This window comes from Oncorhynchus clarkii, chromosome 19 (genome assembly GCF_045791955.1).
Source record: "Oncorhynchus clarkii lewisi isolate Uvic-CL-2024 chromosome 19, UVic_Ocla_1.0, whole genome shotgun sequence".
In the NCBI taxonomy this organism is placed as follows: Eukaryota; Metazoa; Chordata; class Actinopteri; order Salmoniformes; family Salmonidae; genus Oncorhynchus; species Oncorhynchus clarkii.
The window spans coordinates 53,565,978-53,584,393 of record NC_092165.1 but is presented as its reverse complement, the minus strand read 5'-3'; the positions used below and the strand labels follow the sequence as shown (position 1 = coordinate 53,584,393).

The 18,416-nt window shown below is 42.5% G+C and overlaps 1 protein-coding gene across 2 annotated transcripts; it reads right to left on the bottom strand.

Annotated features, from left to right (window-relative positions):
* Nucleotides 1-491: 491 nt before the first annotated feature.
* LOC139374331 (5'-nucleotidase-like) lies at nt 492-17,848 on the bottom strand. 2 transcript variants are annotated; one of them, XM_071115366.1, is made up of 9 exons: nt 17,526-17,848; nt 16,979-17,201; nt 16,651-16,839; nt 15,219-15,416; nt 14,475-14,629; nt 14,208-14,316; nt 13,817-13,966; nt 13,346-13,546; nt 492-643 (listed from the first exon to the last, which is right to left on the bottom strand). In XM_071115366.1, exons 1-9 carry the CDS (start codon nt 17,808-17,810, stop codon nt 630-632), a joined length of 1,524 nt encoding a protein of 507 aa, XP_070971467.1. In that variant the 5' UTR covers nt 17,811-17,848; the 3' UTR covers nt 492-629. The 2 variants fall into 2 exon arrangements, with proteins under 2 accessions (XP_070971467.1, XP_070971466.1); XM_071115365.1 differs by lacking the exon at nt 492-643 and adding an exon at nt 7,084-7,487.
* Nucleotides 17,849-18,416: the final 568 nt, after the last annotated feature.

Here is an 18,416-nt window from a genome sequence, read left to right as displayed (position 1 = left end):
ACAAATGGCAGGTTTGTTAAGTCATGCTGATATGCGTTTCTCTCTCCAGTTGCTGAGGTCCTCATGTCGCAGTGGTCAATCAATCAATCAAATGTATTTATAAAGCCCTTGTTACATCAGCTGATGTCACAAAGTGCTGTACAGAAACCCAGCCTAAAACACCAAACAGCAAGCAATGCAGGTGTAGAAGCACAGTGGCTAGGAAAAACTCCCTAGAAAGGCCAGAACCTAGGAAGAAACCTAGAGAGGAACCAGGCTATGAGGGGTGGCCAGTCCTCTTCTGGCTGTGCCAGGTGGAGATTATAACAGAACATGGCCAAGATGTTCAAATGTTCATAGATGACCAGCAGGGTCAAAAAATAATAATCACAGTGGTTGTCGAGGGTGCAACAGGTCAGCACCTCAGGAGTAAATGTCAGTTGGCTTTTCATAGCTGATCATTCAGAGTATCTCTACAGCTCCCGCTGTCTCTAGAGAGTTGAAAACAGCAGGTCTTGGACAGGTAACACGTCCAGTGAACAGGTCAGGGTTCCATAGCCACAGGCAGAACAGTTGAAACTGGAGCAGCACAGCAAGGTGGACTGGGGACAGCAAGGAGTCATCAGGCCAGGTATTCCTGAGGCATGGTCTTAGGGCTCAGGTCCTCCAAGAGAGAAAAGGAGAGAGAGAATTAGAGAGCAAACTTAAATTCACACAGGACACCGGATAAGACAGGAGAAATACTACAGATATAACAGACTGACCCTAGCCCCCCGACACAAACTACTGCAGCATAAATGCTGGAGGCTGAGACAGGAGGGGTCGGGAGACACTGTGGCCCCATCCGAAGATACCCCTGAACAGGGCCAAGCGGGCAGGTGGTGAAGCTGAAGACCGTACGCTGCCTGTACGAGGCCTACGAGCACTTCCTGTTCCTGCTGGACAACGTCTTCACCCCCATGTTCTGCCACAACGACGAGGTCAGGACACACACCCTAGCACCACACAGCTAATTCAAATAATCAAAGCTTGATGAGGAGTTGGTTATTTGAATCAGTTGTGTAGTGCTACGGCAAAAACTAAAACGTGCAGCCTGTTCTAGCCCACCACCATGGAGGGAGCCATGTTGCCCTCCTACGCCCTGGTGGAGGCAGAGGACGACATGGTAGGTTGTACAGTGTGTGGCTCCTGGGTGGCAGTGGGGATCCAGGATTAGTTAGGAAGGCACACAGTACATTTTGTGAATCAAGATCTGTTCTGTACAACGTATGTTGATTTACTGGCCTATACATTTGCTTATTCAATACCATGATTTGTTTCTTTCTTTGTACAAAGGTGAATGGGGAAAATATTCAGAAATATCCATTCAAAGGAGCTCTGAGACTAACTCCTTTCAAGATCATTAGTGAACTTACAAAGTTTTCAAAGTTACTTGTTTTGCTGTTATTAATTTCAAGCAGGATTATCATTTAAGGGTATCTGCTAAGAAAATATGTAATGTTGTGTGATCAAATGTGTGATTCACTGGCAGAGACCACTGCCCTCTGACTATTTCATCCTCATAATTCCCACAGCATTGCTCAGCAGACTTGAACCTCAGTATATTGCTCTTATTATTCTTCTCCCAGAGTCTTCCGTAGCTGATGCGCTATATATTTCCCATTCTAGCTGTATTTTACCCCTACTAGAGCTGTTGTCAGTGAATACATATCCTATTTTAGATCCTGTACTAGTTTATTACAGTACTTCCTGTATATGTCACTCAATCACAGTGGTCCTTTGCAATGTGTTTCCCCTTTAACCTTGCTGCAGTTCTGTGCCGTTCCACACAAGCCTGTGCCTGTATTCACAATAGTGTTGGAGTAGGCATGCTGATATAGGATCAGATTGTAATGATTGAGATTAACTAGAGAGTGGGAACCTGATCCTAGATCAGCACTCCTACTCTGAGATCCTTTGTGAATTCAAAGCAAGCAATGGTTTATTATAACATTGTTTTTTAATGTGTTCTGGTACCAATAAGTTCCAGGAGTACATCCAGGTAGTCATTATGGAGTAAACAAGCTCTGGGGTGAAGTGTCCCTTAGGTACAGATCTAGGATCAACTTCTGCTCCCCAACCATAACCTTAACCATTAGTGAGGAAAATGATCAGCTGATCAGCTTCTAGGGGAAACTTCACACTGCACCAGTAAAACAAAAGAGATCATGCTTCAGAAATAGCTTTGTGGTCTGTCACCATATGAATATATACCAGCTTGTGTAGTGGCTGCAGTAAGTGTAGAGGTTAGAGAGATGGATTAGTAACCAAAGGGTCGATGGCTCAAATCCCAGGGCTGGTGTGGTCAAAATCTACCACTGAACCCCAAATATAGGCTTACTGTGGTTTACCCTGCACTGTTTCCAGTCTCTCAAGTTCCATTGTTCTAAATTAATAACAAAGTGCAATTCTGTCAGCCCTCTATGAATCTGTAAACAAAGTGAATATTGTTGGCTATCTTCCAGAAACTGCTCCAGGACCCAGAGCTGAGCAACAGTCAGCTGCTGGCAGACTTCCCATCTCCTCACATTCTGGACTCAGTTCGTGGACAAGATGCTGCCTGATGTCAATCTAGGTATGCAACACTGGCCAAGTAGCCTGGTCCCAGATCTGTTTGTGCGATCTTGTGCGGTTCTATGTTAATAACGTCTCTCACAACCTGCTCTCCTGTTGAACTCCTTTGACCATAAACTCAGTGCCTAGACAACTGATAAAAGAAGTACATCATGCTTTTTCGACTTTGGTGGGGAAAGAATGCTGTGGGGGCATCATGGTAAAATAATTCCCGGCACAGGCGGGCCGGTGGCACCTTAATTGGGGAGGACGGGCTCATAGTAATGGCTGGAACGGAAGAAATGGAATGTTATCAAACACATGGCTTCCATGCGTTCGATTCCATTCCAGCCATTATTATGAGCCGTCCTCCCATCAGCAGCCTCCTGTAAATTCCGGGAAAGTCCTTTAAGAATGTAAGCCCAACATGCCTGTGGAATCCACCTATAACTCATGTCAGCTATGTTGTACGCCAGTTTAAATAAATAGGAAGAGCAGGGATCCAATGTCTCCAGTGTAACATAACAAATGTAACTGTTTTAGATCAAACTTTCTCAGTTCATGAGCTCCACCACCCCGTTCACAAAAATGGATGGCTCCTACAAACACGCTTGACAGGGTCTAGGGTTTACCGAAAATGGTGCGACAAACAAAAACATCCAGTCAACGGCAGTCCTGTGCCCGAAAACAGCTAGTTGATGAGAGAGGTCGAAGGAGAATGGCAAGAATTGTGCAAGCTAACAGTTGGGCCACAAACAGATAAATAACGGCGCAGAACAGCATCTTGGAACGCACAACTCATCAATCTTTGTCAGATGGGCTATTGCAGCAGACGACCAACACTGGACAATTGAGGAGCGGAATTTTTTGTTGTCTAACATGACAGTGAGTTCAGTTTGAGCGGCCTGCGCAGTCCCCAGACCTCAACCCAATAGAGCATTTTTGGGATGAAATGGAATGGGCTTTTTGCAGCATGAATGTAACATTGTCCAATCTGCAGCAACTGCGTGATGTCAGCATGGACCAACATCCCTGTGGAACGTTTCCGACATCTTGTAGAATGCTCCAAAGAATTCAGGCTGTTCTGGAGGCAAAGGGGGGTCCGACCCGGTACTAGATGGGTGAACCTAATAAACTGGCCGGTAACGTGTAAGGAATCTCCTCTGTGTTTTTTCCATCTCAGAAAGGCCAGTATTTGGAGCCATTCCGCCAGTCCTTTGTGAATTACCCAAGCCCCAAACCCAGCCTGCCAGAGCTGACCATCCTCAGTCCCATGTCAGAGAATGACAGGAAGGTGGTCACACACACCACACCTGGATCTAAATAGTATTTGTTTACTTTCTGTTTTTTTTAGGTTGGACTTTGCACTTTTCCATTGGTTCCATTAAACTGGGGAAGTTAAATCAAATGCACACGACATATTTGAAAGGGAAACTAATACTTTTCCGACCTGTGTCTGGCACACAGACTCCCACACGCCTTTTTTTATTTATTTTTATTTCACCTTTATTTAACCAGGTAGGCCAGTTGAGAACAAGTTCTCATTTACAACTGCGACCTGGCCAAGATAAAGCAAAGCAGTGCGACACAAACAACAACACAGAGTTACACATGGAATGAACAAACATACAGTCAATAACACAATAGGAAAAAAATATATATACAGTGTGTGCAAATGAGGTAAGATTATGGAGGTAAGGCAATAAATAGGTCGTAGTGGCGAAGTAATTGCAATTAAACACTGGAGTGATAGATGTGCAGAAGATTAATGTGCAAGTAGAGATTCTGGGGTGCAAAGGAGCAAAATAAATAAATAACAATAACAATATGGGGATGAGGTAGTTGGATGGGCTATTTACAGATGCGCTATGTGCAGTGATCTGTGAGCTTCTCTGACAGCTGATGCTTAAAGTTAGTGAGGGAGATATGAGTCTCCAGCTTCAGTGATTTTTGCTATTCGTTCCAGTCATTGGCAGCAGAGAACTGCCTACCTCAGCTGACAAGTGTTTTTAGTTAGGAGAGACATTTGATCACCCAGCCAAATGAGAAACGATCCTAGAAATACATTGCCATTGCTGGAAGTTTTATTTCATGTTGTAATCTTCTCCACTGCATTTTAAAGTGATGTTTGTTTTGAAGTCCCTAGCTCTTCAATGACCTGTTCAAGAACAATGCCAACAGATCGGAGAGAGCAGAGAAGAAACACAACCAGAACTACTTCATGAAGATGATTACTGTGGAAGGGGTCTACTTTATGTACAGTATGTGAAAAGTTAGATGCACAAATATTATACACCCCTAGTAAGTATGGCACCCAGGGTATTCAGTGCAGTACACTGCACAACATAATTTACCACAATTCATCAACAGCTTTTAAGGGCTGTTTGACTGTACTGTATGATTTAAACAGAAGTAAACACATTTCAGTTCAGTGATGAAAAGACCAGATTAGGATGTGTCAGAGTTTGTATTCATTTGCGTCTATTTTCCTCAGTTGACTGGACCTGGTTCTTTTAGAACTGTTTCCTGAACTGAACAAGGTACATTGATGAGTTATGTTATGATTATTTCAATGTAACTTATTGAAAGTGAGGCACCTGCATGTCTGCTAGGAGACTCTAGTAGCTGTGTTGGAACATGTCATTTGATTCACACAACTTTTCCAGACAATACTTTTCAATGTTTAATTCACTTTATTGAAATGCTGATGTATGGCTCTACTGACTGATAAAGCAGGACATTCATCCTATAATCATTCCATCATTGTTAATACAAACAAAAATGTGTAATGGGTCCACACTCAAAAATATGTCACATAAAGTATACTTCATTATTCAATGTTTTTAATTATTTTCACTGCATCAGCATACACAGATGTTTGGGCTTTACAGCCTTCAGTGTTAATACATACATTGTACATGTGGATTTGATGTGTTTTTTTTTACAACCAGCAGCAGGGACAGCAGGAGACTGCTTCTAACATGGCTCCATGGACGTGGCAAGAGGATTGTCTGGCTTTAGTCTCTGCTTCATCTGCTGCATGTTGTTGGAATAAACTGTATATACAGCACTCAAACCACTCATACCGCTGCACTTGTGATCATTTTTACTGATTCATAAAACAATAATACTGAAAAGGGGATGTGACTAAACATGATTGTGATAATAAAAGAAAAACGTCTGAAGACTCATTAATCAAACTTGGTCGCTGCTTTTGTAAACCTCCCCATATCGTTTCTTGTCTGGCCTTGTCACACCCTGATCTGGTTCACATGTCCTTGTGATTGTCTCCACCCCCTCCAGGTGTCGCTTATTACCCCCGATGTATATATCCCTGTGTTTCCTGTCTCTCTGTGCCAGTTCCTCTTGTTTGCCAAGTCAACCAGCGGTTTTCCAAGCTTCTATTTTTCCCAGTCTTTGTTTGTTTCTAGTCCTCCTGGTTTCGACCCTTGCCTGTACTGACTCCGAACCCGCCTGCCTGACCACTCTGCTTGTTCTGACCAACAGCCTTCCTATCCCCTTGTGCTGTTTTGGACTCGATCTGGTTTCTGACCTCTGCCTGGCCTGGCATTGAGACTGCCTATCGCCTGGTACTGTTTGGACTCTGACCTGGGTTATGAACTCTCGCCTGTCCCCGACCTGCCTTTGCCTACTCCCTTTGTTATAATAAATATCGGAGCTTTACCATCTGCCTCCTGTGTCTGCATTTGGGTCTCGCCTTGTGCCCTTATAGGCCTATAATTATCATGAAGTAAACATGCGCATGTTCAGAGCCATGACTCATTTTAGTCTGCACTCTGCCGCTGTCATTGGCAGCTTGCAGTCCTGCCTTTCCGGAAAGACTTGGAAATAGTGATGTTTTAATGCCATGGGTTTTTCCATGATATTATTTGGCTTGCCTTAGAGCTAAATGGTGAGAATTCTTTAGATTCCTTCATCGGAACTGTCATCACTTCAGTGGAAACACAACACCTCCCCCGAACACACAGGACAGTCAGACTTACTGTACAGTGCATTCAGAAAGTATTCATACCAATTGACTTAATCTATTTAATTCATTTTAAATTCAGGCTGGAACGCAACAAAATGTGGAAGAAGTCAAGGGGTATGAATACTTTCTGAAGGCACTCTGCTGCATATCCTGCATGCAAAATACACATCTGACATGCACCAGCTCTTCATCTACTAAATCTTTGAGAGGTCTGAGAGTATCAAAAGGTTTTAACCTAAAATATTTTGCTTTCATTAACTTTCACAAATATGTCAATCAATACGGCTAAATTAGAACAACAATAAAATACAAATATACATGACTCTATAAAAGTGACAAAACAAAGTCATTGGCAGTTTTCGTGTCACTTGCCTGTATGTACCTGCATATTTATTTTACCTTTATTTAACTAGGCAAGTCAGTTAAGAACAAATTGTTATTTTCAATGATGGCCTAGTGGGTTAGTGGGTTAACTGCCTGTTCAGGAGCAGAATGACAGATTTGTACCTTGTCAGCTCGGGGGTTTGAACTTGCAACCTTTCAGTTACTAGTCCAACGCTCTAACCACTAGGCTACCCTGCCGCCCCCACTAGGCTACCCTGCATTACTATATACTGTAGTAATGCAAATATAAATACATTATTTCTTGAAATAGTATAATACTCTTTCTCATAAACAGCAGCCATTTTAGAAAAATTGAAATATGTGACACATCACCACAGAAACCTGCCATATTGTGATCTTCTGGAAATAATCTCTCATAAACTTGTGGACAGGGCCCACATCAGGCCTAGCAGTAACAAAGTCAGACAGTTGGCCCCAGCCGCCACGGATGAGTTTCTGAACTTGATGCGGCCCTCCACTGTTGGGTACACCCTCTTCATCTCCTTGATGTAGTTGGCAAAAACCGAGATGTCCAGATCACCTATAGGCGATAGTATAGAAAATATGAGTTTAATCCTCTGTTGCTATAGCAGGGCTATAGATTCTTTATTTTTTTTTACATGTACTATGGTATTCACTCACTGTATGGCTTGAGGTAAGGCATCAAGGTTGCCACAACCAATATTAGTTAAAACCATGTTGGTTAACAAGATCATTTGAACCCTCTGTGAATATGTTTACTGCATTGTAATGGCATATTTTTTAAGCCTGTATGACATGCAATACGCCCCCATAAGCACAGTCAACAAGTATTTTAAGCCTGTACTCATGAAGTAATAATGGGTGCTTACGAGTTCATATAACTAGGATTCTTTTTTCACAGATATTTTCTGGAAGTTGAAGGCCTTTTATTTAATCTTCTCTGTAATGTAATGTCATATACAGTGTTACAGCAGCAGTCAATGCCTTCATCTGTGCAGTGTTTTAGCTTTTAGAGGACAAATAGAGTATTTTTACATGTACGAAAAATGTTTAAAGAAAGGTTGTTTAGATTGTACGTACAGTAATATGCTTCTGTAAAAGATTTACTTTGGGTCTGGGAAACATTTCTGAAGTGTTTAACAGGCCCAGAGTTCACACAATGCTAATTCATGGTAACACCTGTTGTTACTCGGACATACACCAGACCCTGTATGTGAAAATTTTCTAATATAACACTGAATGATAACTAATTCTAACGTAACACTGAATGGCAACCAATTCTAATGTAACACTGAATGTAACTTTAAAGGTTGCTTGTTGGTCATCAGGAAAACGACTTAGTTAGCTGTATCCCAGTGAGCACAAGATGCTGATAATATGTATTTTCAACTAAATCAACATCTTTTGCTCATAGGGATGTTGCTAGTCAAATCGAGGAGGATGACACCATGGTTTTGTCATAACCTTGACACAGATGCTCACCAGATGAGCCAGCCACGTCCAACGGCCCATTAAATTGAGGTTACTACAACTCAAAGGTATTTTCAGAAAACAGAGAACATTGATTTCTCATTTGAGACTTTTCATTTGGATATTTGTCCTCCAGAAAAGTTACGTTATGAGCCTATTTATAATTTATAATGAGGCACAGGGGTTATTTATTCCTATTTTTCATTCAATTTCACTACCAACAGGGCTTCAGTACATACAGTGCATTTGGCAAGTATTCAGACCCCTTGACTTTTTCCACATTTTGTTACGATACAGCCTTTTTCTAAAATGGATTAACTTGTCTTTACCCCCTCATCAATCTACACACAATACCCCATAATGACAAAGCAAAAACAGATTTTTAGGAATTTTTGCACATTTCTAAAAAAGAAAAACTGAAATATCAGATTTACATAAGTATTCAGACCCTTTACTCAGTACCTTTTTGAAGCACCTTTGGCAGCGATTACAGCCTTGATTATTCTTGGGTATGAGCTACAAGCTTGGCACACCTGTATTTGGGGAGTTTCTCCCATTATTCTCTGTAGATCCTCTCAAGCTCTGTCAGATTGGATGGGGAGTGTCGCTGCACAGCTATTTTCAGGTCTCTCCAGAAATGTTTGATTGGGTTCAAGTCCGAGCTCTGGCTGGGCCACTCAAGGACATTCAGAGACTTGTCCCAAAGCTGATCCTGCGTTGTCTTGGCTGTGTTCTAAAGGTCGTTGTCCTGTTGGAAGCTGAACCTTTGCCCCAGTCTGAGGTCCTGAGCACACTGGAGCAGGTTTTCATCAAGGATCTCGCTGTACTCTGCTCCGTTTAATCTGTCCCTCGATCCTGACTAGTTTCCCAGTCCCTGCTGCTGAAAAACATCCCCACAGCATGATGTTGCCACCACCATGCTTCACCGTAAGTATGGTGCCAGGTTTCCTCCAGATGTGACGCTTGGCATTCAGGCCAAAGAGTTCAATCTTGTTTTCATCAGACCAGATAATTTTGTTACTCAAGGCCTGAGAGTCCTTTAGGTGCCTTTTGGCAAACTACAAGCAGTCTGTCATGTGCCTTTTACTGAGGAGTGGCTTCCGTCTGGCCACTCTACCATAAAGGCCTGATTGGTGGAATGCTGCAGAGATGGTTGTCCTTCTGGAAGGTTCTCCCATCTCCACAGAGGGACTCTGTAGCTCTGTCAGAGTGACCATCAGGTTCTTGGTCACCTCCTTGGCCAAGGCCCTTCTCCCCCGATTGCTCAGTTTGGCCAGGCGGCCAGCTCTAGGAAGAGTCTTGGTGGTTCCAAACTTCTTCCATTTAAGAATGATGGAGGCTACTTGGTTCTTGGGGACCTTCAATGCCACAGAAATGTTTTGGTACCCTTCCCCAGATCTGTGCCTCGACACAATCCTGTCTCGGAGCTCGACGGACAAGTCATTTGACCTCATGGCTTGGTTTTTGCTCTGACATGCACTGTCAACTGTGGGACCTTATATAGACAGGTGTGTGCCTTTCTAAATCATGTCCAATCAATCGTATTTACCACAGGTGGACTCCAATCAAGTTGTAGAAACATCTCAAGGATGATCAATGGAAACAGGATGCATCTGAGCTCAATTTCAAGTCTCACAGCAAACAGTCTGAATACTATGTAAATAAGGTATTTCTATTAGAGTTTTTTGCAACATTTTCTAAAACCTTTTTTTGCTTTGTCATTATGGGGTATTATGTGTAGATTAATGAGAAAACAATGATTGAATCCATTTTAGAGTAAGGCTGTAACATAGCAAATGTGGAAGAAGTCAAGGGGTCTGAATACTTTCCAAATTAACTTTGTACAATTTTGTTTCTCGGGTATATTCAGTGAGGTGAATTGTAATGATTAGAGGTCACATAATTTAAGCAATAAGGCACACCAGGAAGTGCTGCGCCATGAATACAGTCACAGGTAAATGGCGTTGTTAGGTTCCCACAAGAAGATATAGTCCAGACAAAAATCTGGTTGTTAGTTCTTTTGGGCATGTTGCTACGTAATTAAATTGAGGAGTTTAGCACAACAGCCACAGGCTTCATCATTGACGATGTCCTCATTGATGATGTCATCCTCACAGTGAATATAAGAACGTATCCTAACCAATCCACATCGATGGGGCTATTGTCGAGCGGGTCGAAAGCTTTAAGTTCCTTGGCATCCACATCACTAAGGACTTAACATGGTCCACACACACCCGCACAGTTGTGAAGAGAGCACGGCAGTGCCTCTTCCCCCCCAGGAGACTGAAAAGATTTGGCATGGGCCCATAGATTCTCAAAACGTTCTACAGCTTTACCATCAAGAGCACCTTGACTGGCTGCATCACCGCTTGGTATGGCAATTGCACCGCCGTTGATCGCAAAGCGCTACAGAGGGTGGTGCGGACAGCCCAGTACATCACTGGGGCCGAGCCCCCCTACATCCTGGACCTCTATATCAGGCCGTGTCAGAGGAAGGCCTGAAAATTGCCAAAGACTCCAGCCACCCAAGCCATAGACTGTTCACTCTGCTACAGTTTGGAAAACGGTAACTATAAAACGGTAGCTATATATACACACCATATACACACATTCACTAGACTTTATACACACCATATAAACACTCACTAGACTATATTATAGATCCACATTGATCTGGTACTGGTAATACCTGTATATAGCTCCACATTGATCTGGTACTGGTAATACCTGTATTTTGCTCCATATTGATCTGGTACTGGTAATACCTGTATATAGCTCCACATTGATCTGGTACTGGTAATACCTGTATATATCTCCACATTGATCTGGTACTGGTAATACCTGTATTTTGCTCCACATTGATCTGGTACTGGTAATACCTGTATATAGCACCACATTGATCTGGTACTGGTAATACCTGGATATAGCTCCACTTTGATCTGGTACTGGTAATACCTGTATATAGCTCCATATTGATCTGGTACTGGTAATACCTGTATATAGCTCCATATTGATCTGGTACTGGTAATACCTGTATATAGCTCCACATTGATCTGGTACTGGTAATACCTGTATATAGCTCCACATTGATCTGGTACTGGTACTCCCTGTATATAGCTCCACATTGATCTGGTACTGGTAATACCTGTATATAGCTCCACATTGATCTGGTACTGGTAATACCTGTATATAGCTCCACATTGATCTGGTACTGGTACTCCCTGTATATAGCTCCACATTGATCTGGTGCTGGTAATACCTGTATATAGCACCACATTGATCTGGTACTGGTAATACCTGTATATAGCTCCACATTGATCTGGTACTGGTACTCCCTGTATATAGCTCCACATTGATCTGGTACTGGTAATACCTGTATATAGCTCCACATTGATCTGGTACTGGTAATACCTGTATATAGCTCCACATTGATCTGGTACTGGTAATACCTGTATATATCTCCACATTGATCTGGTACTGGTAATACCTGTATATAGCTCCACATTGATCTGGTACTGGTAATACCTGTATATAGCTCCACATTGATCTGGTACTGGTAATACCTGTATATAGCTCCACATTGATCTGGTACTGGTACTCCCTGTATATAGCTCCACATTGATCTGGTACTGGTAATACCTGTATATAGCTCCACATTGATCTGGTACTGGTAATACCTGTATATAGCTCCACATTGATCTGGTACTGGTAATACCTGTATATATCTCCACATTGATCTGGTACTGGTAATACCTGTATATAGCTCCACATTGATCTGGTACTGGTAATACCTGTATATAGCTCCACATTGATCTGGTACTGGTAATACCTGTATATAGCTCCACATTGATCTGGTACTGGTAATACCTGTATATATCTCCACATTGATCTGGTACTGGTAATACCTGTATATAGCTCCACATTGATCTGGTACTGGTAATACCTGTATATAGCTCCACATTGATCTGGTACTGGTAATACCTGTATATAGCTCCACATTGATCTGGTACTGGTAATACCTGTATATAGCTCCACATTGATCTGGTACTGGTAATACCTGTATATAGCTCCACATTGATCTGGTACTGGTAATACCTGTATATAGCTCCACATTGATCTGGTACTGGTAATACCTGTATATAGCACCACATTGATCTGGTACTGGTACTCCCTGTATATAGCTCCACATTGATCTGGTACTGGTAATACCTGTATATAGCACCACATTGATCTGGTACTGGTAATACCTGTATATAGCTCCACATTGATCTGGTACTGGTAATACCTGTATATAGCACCACATTGATCTGGTACTGGTACTCCCTGCATATAGCTCCACATTGATCTGGTACTGGTAATACCTGTATATAGCACCACATTGATCTGGTACTGGTAATACCTGTATATAGCTCCACATTGATCTGGTACTGGTAATACCTGTATATAGCACCACATTGATCTGGTACTGGTACTCCCTGTATATAGCACCACATTGATCTGGTACTGGTACTCCCTGTATATAGCTCCACATTGATCTGGTACTGGTAATACCTGTATATAGCTCCACATTGATCTGGTACTGGTAATACCTGTATATAGCTCCACATTGATCTGGTACTGGTACTGCTGTACCAAAATAAATGCTAGTCTGGAAGCAAAGGGAAATAATGTGCGAGTTGAGATAAATACAAGAGATGCTTCGACAGCCACATGAACATGATATTCTTATGAGGCGCAGTGATAATTTTCAGATGGAACTGTTAGTGGCCATAGTGGGCCTGTGTCCACCAATACAGCATGGTTTGGAACGCTGCTTGTCCAGTCAGCATCTAGGATCCAAACAAACAGTTTTATAATTCCCTATCCTCCATGAGAGACGGTCATTTCATTGTGAAAGTTCTGTGTCTTTGCACCTTCAAACCATCGCACCCTGCCCAATGGACTCACCAGTGTCATGTTTCAGTTTCTCCTCCTTAATCATGGTAAAACCATCTCCTCCGTCTGCGATGTAGGATGGTAGGACCAGCTTGTACAGCCTGTCTGGGTCCAGAGATTCGTATCTGGGCACACGGCACTGAGAGCAGCGGAGGCTCAAGGACGTCACACGGTCCCCCACCGACCGTGACAGGTCGTATTCCACATGGATTCCTGGGAAGTTGAAGCAGCCAGAAAGGGATTCAGTATCAATCTTTACATTTGGTGGCAGCAGTGGGATCCAAAAATACAACCTGTTGGTCAATACACTGTATACAAAAAGTACAGGAAGGAATTAAGTCAAATCTATAAAGATCACAGTGAGTGTATTACAGAAGTGCTGTTTCATTCAAAGGAATGTAAAATAGAACTATAATGTACAGTATATCCTCCAATTATATTTTTAAACCACAGTGCCCAAAATAATCACTTATTGACTGGTACCTGAAACTTGAAGAAATTCTCCTCTGCTGCTTCCGTATCTTCGGACAGAGTTTTCAAATGCCTTTTTCAAGGTTGATCCCTTCAACTGCACCAGATCAAAAGTGCCCCCAAATGGTAAGACTGATATAACTTCCTCCATGGTGATGGTGCCTTGAGAAAGCAATGTAGAATAAATGTATGGTGTCCATAATATGGACAGCCTTACTCTGTAGAAGTTTATTAGGACAGCCTCACACTGTAGAAGTGAGGACCTTCATTTCTGAAGTCATGAATGGCATCACTGTAAAGTGGCTAATTTTTCCATTTTAAAATGACTGTTTAGTTAGTAATCTTAAATTAGTTGGCAGAACTTTCAAAACACTTTATGAACCCATTATGAGTTATGACACACCATTTTTGTGACTTTCATCTATTCCTGTCCTTATGCCTCCACTGTTCAGGATGCATAAACTGACGTGATTCCACTGGATCTCATCTGCATACTTGATATTGTGATGAATCTAGAAGAGCCAGTGGAAACACAATGGTCACACACTTCAGTATAGGGGAAAGCCCTCAATCTGGGGCAAGTCCACCTGTAATGGACAGAACACTGACATACTTCCACCTGGGCTGAGAATGATATTCCGCATGGTGAAAGCGTCTGCCACATACTCACCATTGCGTCACAGATGAGGTTCCCCAGGTTGCACTCTCGGAACCGGCACTCATTGAAGGTTCCATTGAGATACACCAGGGTTTTCCCCACGTACTGAGACGAGTACTGGGCCAAGTTCTTCTTCCACTCGTCAACATCAGCAAGGATACCTGGATCTGAGAGACAGAGACAGGAGTCATGTTGTTTAGTGTAAAAACATGGCTTTGAATGAATGTTCAACAAAAGAAAGAGGAAAGCAATGACTGCAGTTAGGCCTCGATTCAATCAGATCGAGCGTTAACCTGCGTTGTCCGACATCCGCATAGTGGATGTTTTGGCAGTGTTGGAGATAACTAACTGCGTAACTGCGGTATGAGCTGATAGGAAGGGAGTGTAAAAAAAAGAATACTCCCTATTATCTCTACTGTGTTAAAAGTTCAAAACCTCAATAGAAGGTGTAGTCTCAAGCGATGATATAAATATGTCAAATCGATGTGTAGACAATAGTACATCACGCATTTGAGTGTTCGAACTTGTAATGCGGCTGCATAGGATTTCTCTGATATAAAGTCGCATGTGGTTTTGTTGCATCCAATAGCAGTGTCCGCGATAAGTTAACACAATGATCTTCTTCTGGTTTGACAGCTATCACGCAGTTCCACCTCAGACACCGCCAAAACAACCACTGTGTTGGCTAGTGCATATTGATGTCTATTGTTATCAGTCAGATCCAGATAGTCAGTCACAACTCTTCCAGTAGTTTACCCTGGGCTATGCTGCTGTCCAGCAGGATGGGGTTTCCATTCGCCTTCAGCACGTTCCCAGATTTATCGAAGACCAACTTGAGGTATCCCAGGTACTTCCCAAAGGCAAAAGCCTGTACCACAGGGACATCTCTCCCGTCCTCAGACCTCACCGTGAAGGGGTAGGGACCCGTCGGCACCTCTGAAGATGGGACACTCCCTACAATGACAAACAGGCCTGTTATCTATCTTCCTCCCACTTGACTATTTCACATTTGAACTTTATCATTGTGTCTTAACATTGACAGGCTACATTGACACTTAACAGTGTGTGCTTCATTCAAATTATGCCAATATCTCAATTTGGTTTGTAACATACACTGCCATTCAAAAGTTTGGGGTCACTTAGAAATGTCCTTGTTTTTGAAAGAAAAGCATTTTTTTTGTCCATTAAAATAACATCAAATTGATCAGAAATACAGTGTAGACATGGTTAATGTTGTAAATGACTATTGTAGCTGGAAACGGCTGATTTTTAGTGGAATATCTACGTAGGCGTACAGAGGCCCATTAACAGCAACCATCACTCCTGTGTTCCAACAGCACGTTGTGTTAGCTAATCCAAGTTTATTATTTTAAACAACAGTCTCAACATCAACAGTGAAGAGGCGACTCCGGGATGCTGGCCATCTAGGCAGAGTTCCTCTGTCCAGTCTCAACATCAACAGTGAAGAGGCGACTCCGGGATGCTGGCCTTCTAGGCAGAGTTCCTCTGTCCAGTGTCTGTGTTATTTTGCCTATCTTTTATTTTTATTGACCAGTCTGAGATATGGCTTTTTCTTTGCAACTCTGTCTGGAAGACCAGCATCCCAGAGTCGCTTCTTCACTGTTGACGTTGAGACTGGTGTTTTGCGGGTACTATTTAATGAAGCTGCCAGTTGAGGACTTGTGAGGCGTCTGTTTCTTAAAATAGACACTCTAATGTACTTGTCCTCTTGCTCAGTTGTGCAGTTGGGTCCTCCCATTCCTCTTTCTATTCTGGTTACAGCCGGTTGGAACACAGGAATGGTGGTTGCTGATCGTGGGCCTCGGTATGCCTATGTAGATATTCCATAGAAAGTCAGCCGTTTCCAGCTACAATAGTCATTTACAACATTAACAATAAATACACTATATTTCTGATCAATTTGATGTTATTTTAATGGACAACAAATGTGCTTTTCTTATAAAAACAAGGACTAAGTGACCCCAAACTTTTGAACGGTAGTGTATTTCCTTGCTGAACAAGAAACTCCCAAAATGTGACTGAAATGATAAAACCCAAGAGGATACTTGTGAAAGCTGACATAGTGGACATTGACCCTGTTTACACATCCACATAGTTCAACTTTCTTTTATGATCTAGAGCTGTAATCACAGAGCTATGACAATGTAACATCTGAATAATTGGGCACCGGTGTAGAGGAAAGTGTTGGTGTGTCCGCCGATGACCAGGTCCACGCCTTTCACTCGCTTGGCGATGTCTATATCCACGTCAAATCCAGAGTGACCAAGGGCGATGATCTTATTGTAACCAAGAGTGATCAGTTTATCCACCTGGACCTGCAAGGCTTTGATCTCATCCTCAAAGATCAGGTGTGGACCTGGAGTGTACACAATAGAAAAGTTTAATTATTAAGGTGAGTCACACAACTGAGTGACTTGACCTGAAATTCCTCGAATAAGCTAGTGATTAAGCGAGCAACCCATCAAATGATCCATCAACCAAACCCTCTATTTTACCTGGTAAGGATAAGACTGGAGTTTCCACTGAGGTGTAACCTACCACAGCCACTATTTCAGAGCCCATCGTGAATGTTGTGTAGGGTTGATAGTAACTATTGATAGTTGGGGCGAGTGTTGCATCTGCCTTGATGTTGGCACTGAGAACAGTGAAGTTCACCTTCTGCAGAAAAGGGCGGAGCAGGCCCTCCACTCCATTGTCAAACTCATGGTTTCCAAATGCCTGAAAGCCAGGGAAAGATAAATGTTACATGTCTCACTACATGATTATGTGAATTATTATATCAGATCATGCTCTTTGTCTCTCTCTCTCTCTCTCTGTGTGTGTGTGTGTGTGTGTGTGTGTGTGTGTGTGTGTGTGTGTGTGTGTGTGTGTGTGTGTGTGTGTGTGTGTGTGTGTGTGTGTGTGTGTGTGTGTGTGTGTGTGTGTGTGTGTATGTATGTATGTACTTGTGCGTGTGTGTGAGAGATACTGAGAAAGATAAAGTGTGATAAAATGTACTATACCTAATTCACAATTTCATCAAGGTTGATGGAAATGGCTTACCATCGCATCATATCCAAGCTTGTTCATGAAATACGCAGCTTCCTCCCCTTTGTAGTAGTTGAACCAGACAGTACCCTGAAACTGATCGCCAGCATCCAGCAATAACACATTCCGTTCTTTGCTCCGGATGTCTGCTATTTTTGTGAACCTCCTGGCCACTCCGCCAAAACAAGGACTACCTGGGCTACATTTACCCGACTCTCTACTATTCTCCTCAATCCGAGCGTGAGCATCGTTGGTGTGTAGCAATGTAAGCTCGAAAGTTGACACACTTTCAAAATGCATGAAGAAAAAGAGCAAAGCCAAACGTATGCACAGAGGCAGAGTCCTCCACACATCCATTTCACTCACGTCAAAGCGTGTACTGTGCAATAGGCTCTGTGCCTAGACTCCAGTTCCAAATTAAACTAATTTAGTAGGCGTGTACATGGGTAGTTAAGTGTTAACACATGTTTAAATACTTGGCTCCTCAGATGTTGTTGCCGTGGTCGTCTGTCCCTATAATTTTCTCCACAAAGAACAATAGTAGGTTTAGTTGAGGAGCTAAGGCCACATGAATACCTATTCATGTTTTCCACACAGTAATACCATGTGGCTACGCTGGATTTATATGGCTAAATATATGCAAACATTTGTTCAGTTTCATTGGCAAAATCTTCAATGCATTCTGTTTTCAGTGTCAAGTAAAATGTACATTACACCAGTCTCAACATCAACAGTGAAGAGGTGACTCCGGGATGCTGGCCTTCTAGGCAGAGTTCCTCTGTCCAGTGTCTGTGTTATTTTGTCCATCTTAATCTTTTATTTTTATTGGCCAGTCTGAGATATGGCTTTTCCTTTGCAACGTTGTCTAGAAGGCCAGCATCCCGAAGTCGCCTCTTCACTGTTGAC

Coding starts and splice junctions, on each gene's coding strand:
- LOC139374331 (XM_071115365.1), bottom strand. CDS start 17,810: ATGCATTTTGAAAGTGTGTCAACTTTCGAGCTTACATTGCTACACACC. Junction 16,840..16,978: donor TCCAGTCTTATCCTTACCAG/GTAAAATAGAGG, acceptor TGTACACTCCAG/GTCCACACCTGATCTTTGAG. Junction 13,967..14,207: donor AGATGAAAGTCACAAAAATG/GTGTGTCATAAC, acceptor TGCTTTCTCAAG/GCACCATCACCATGGAGGAA.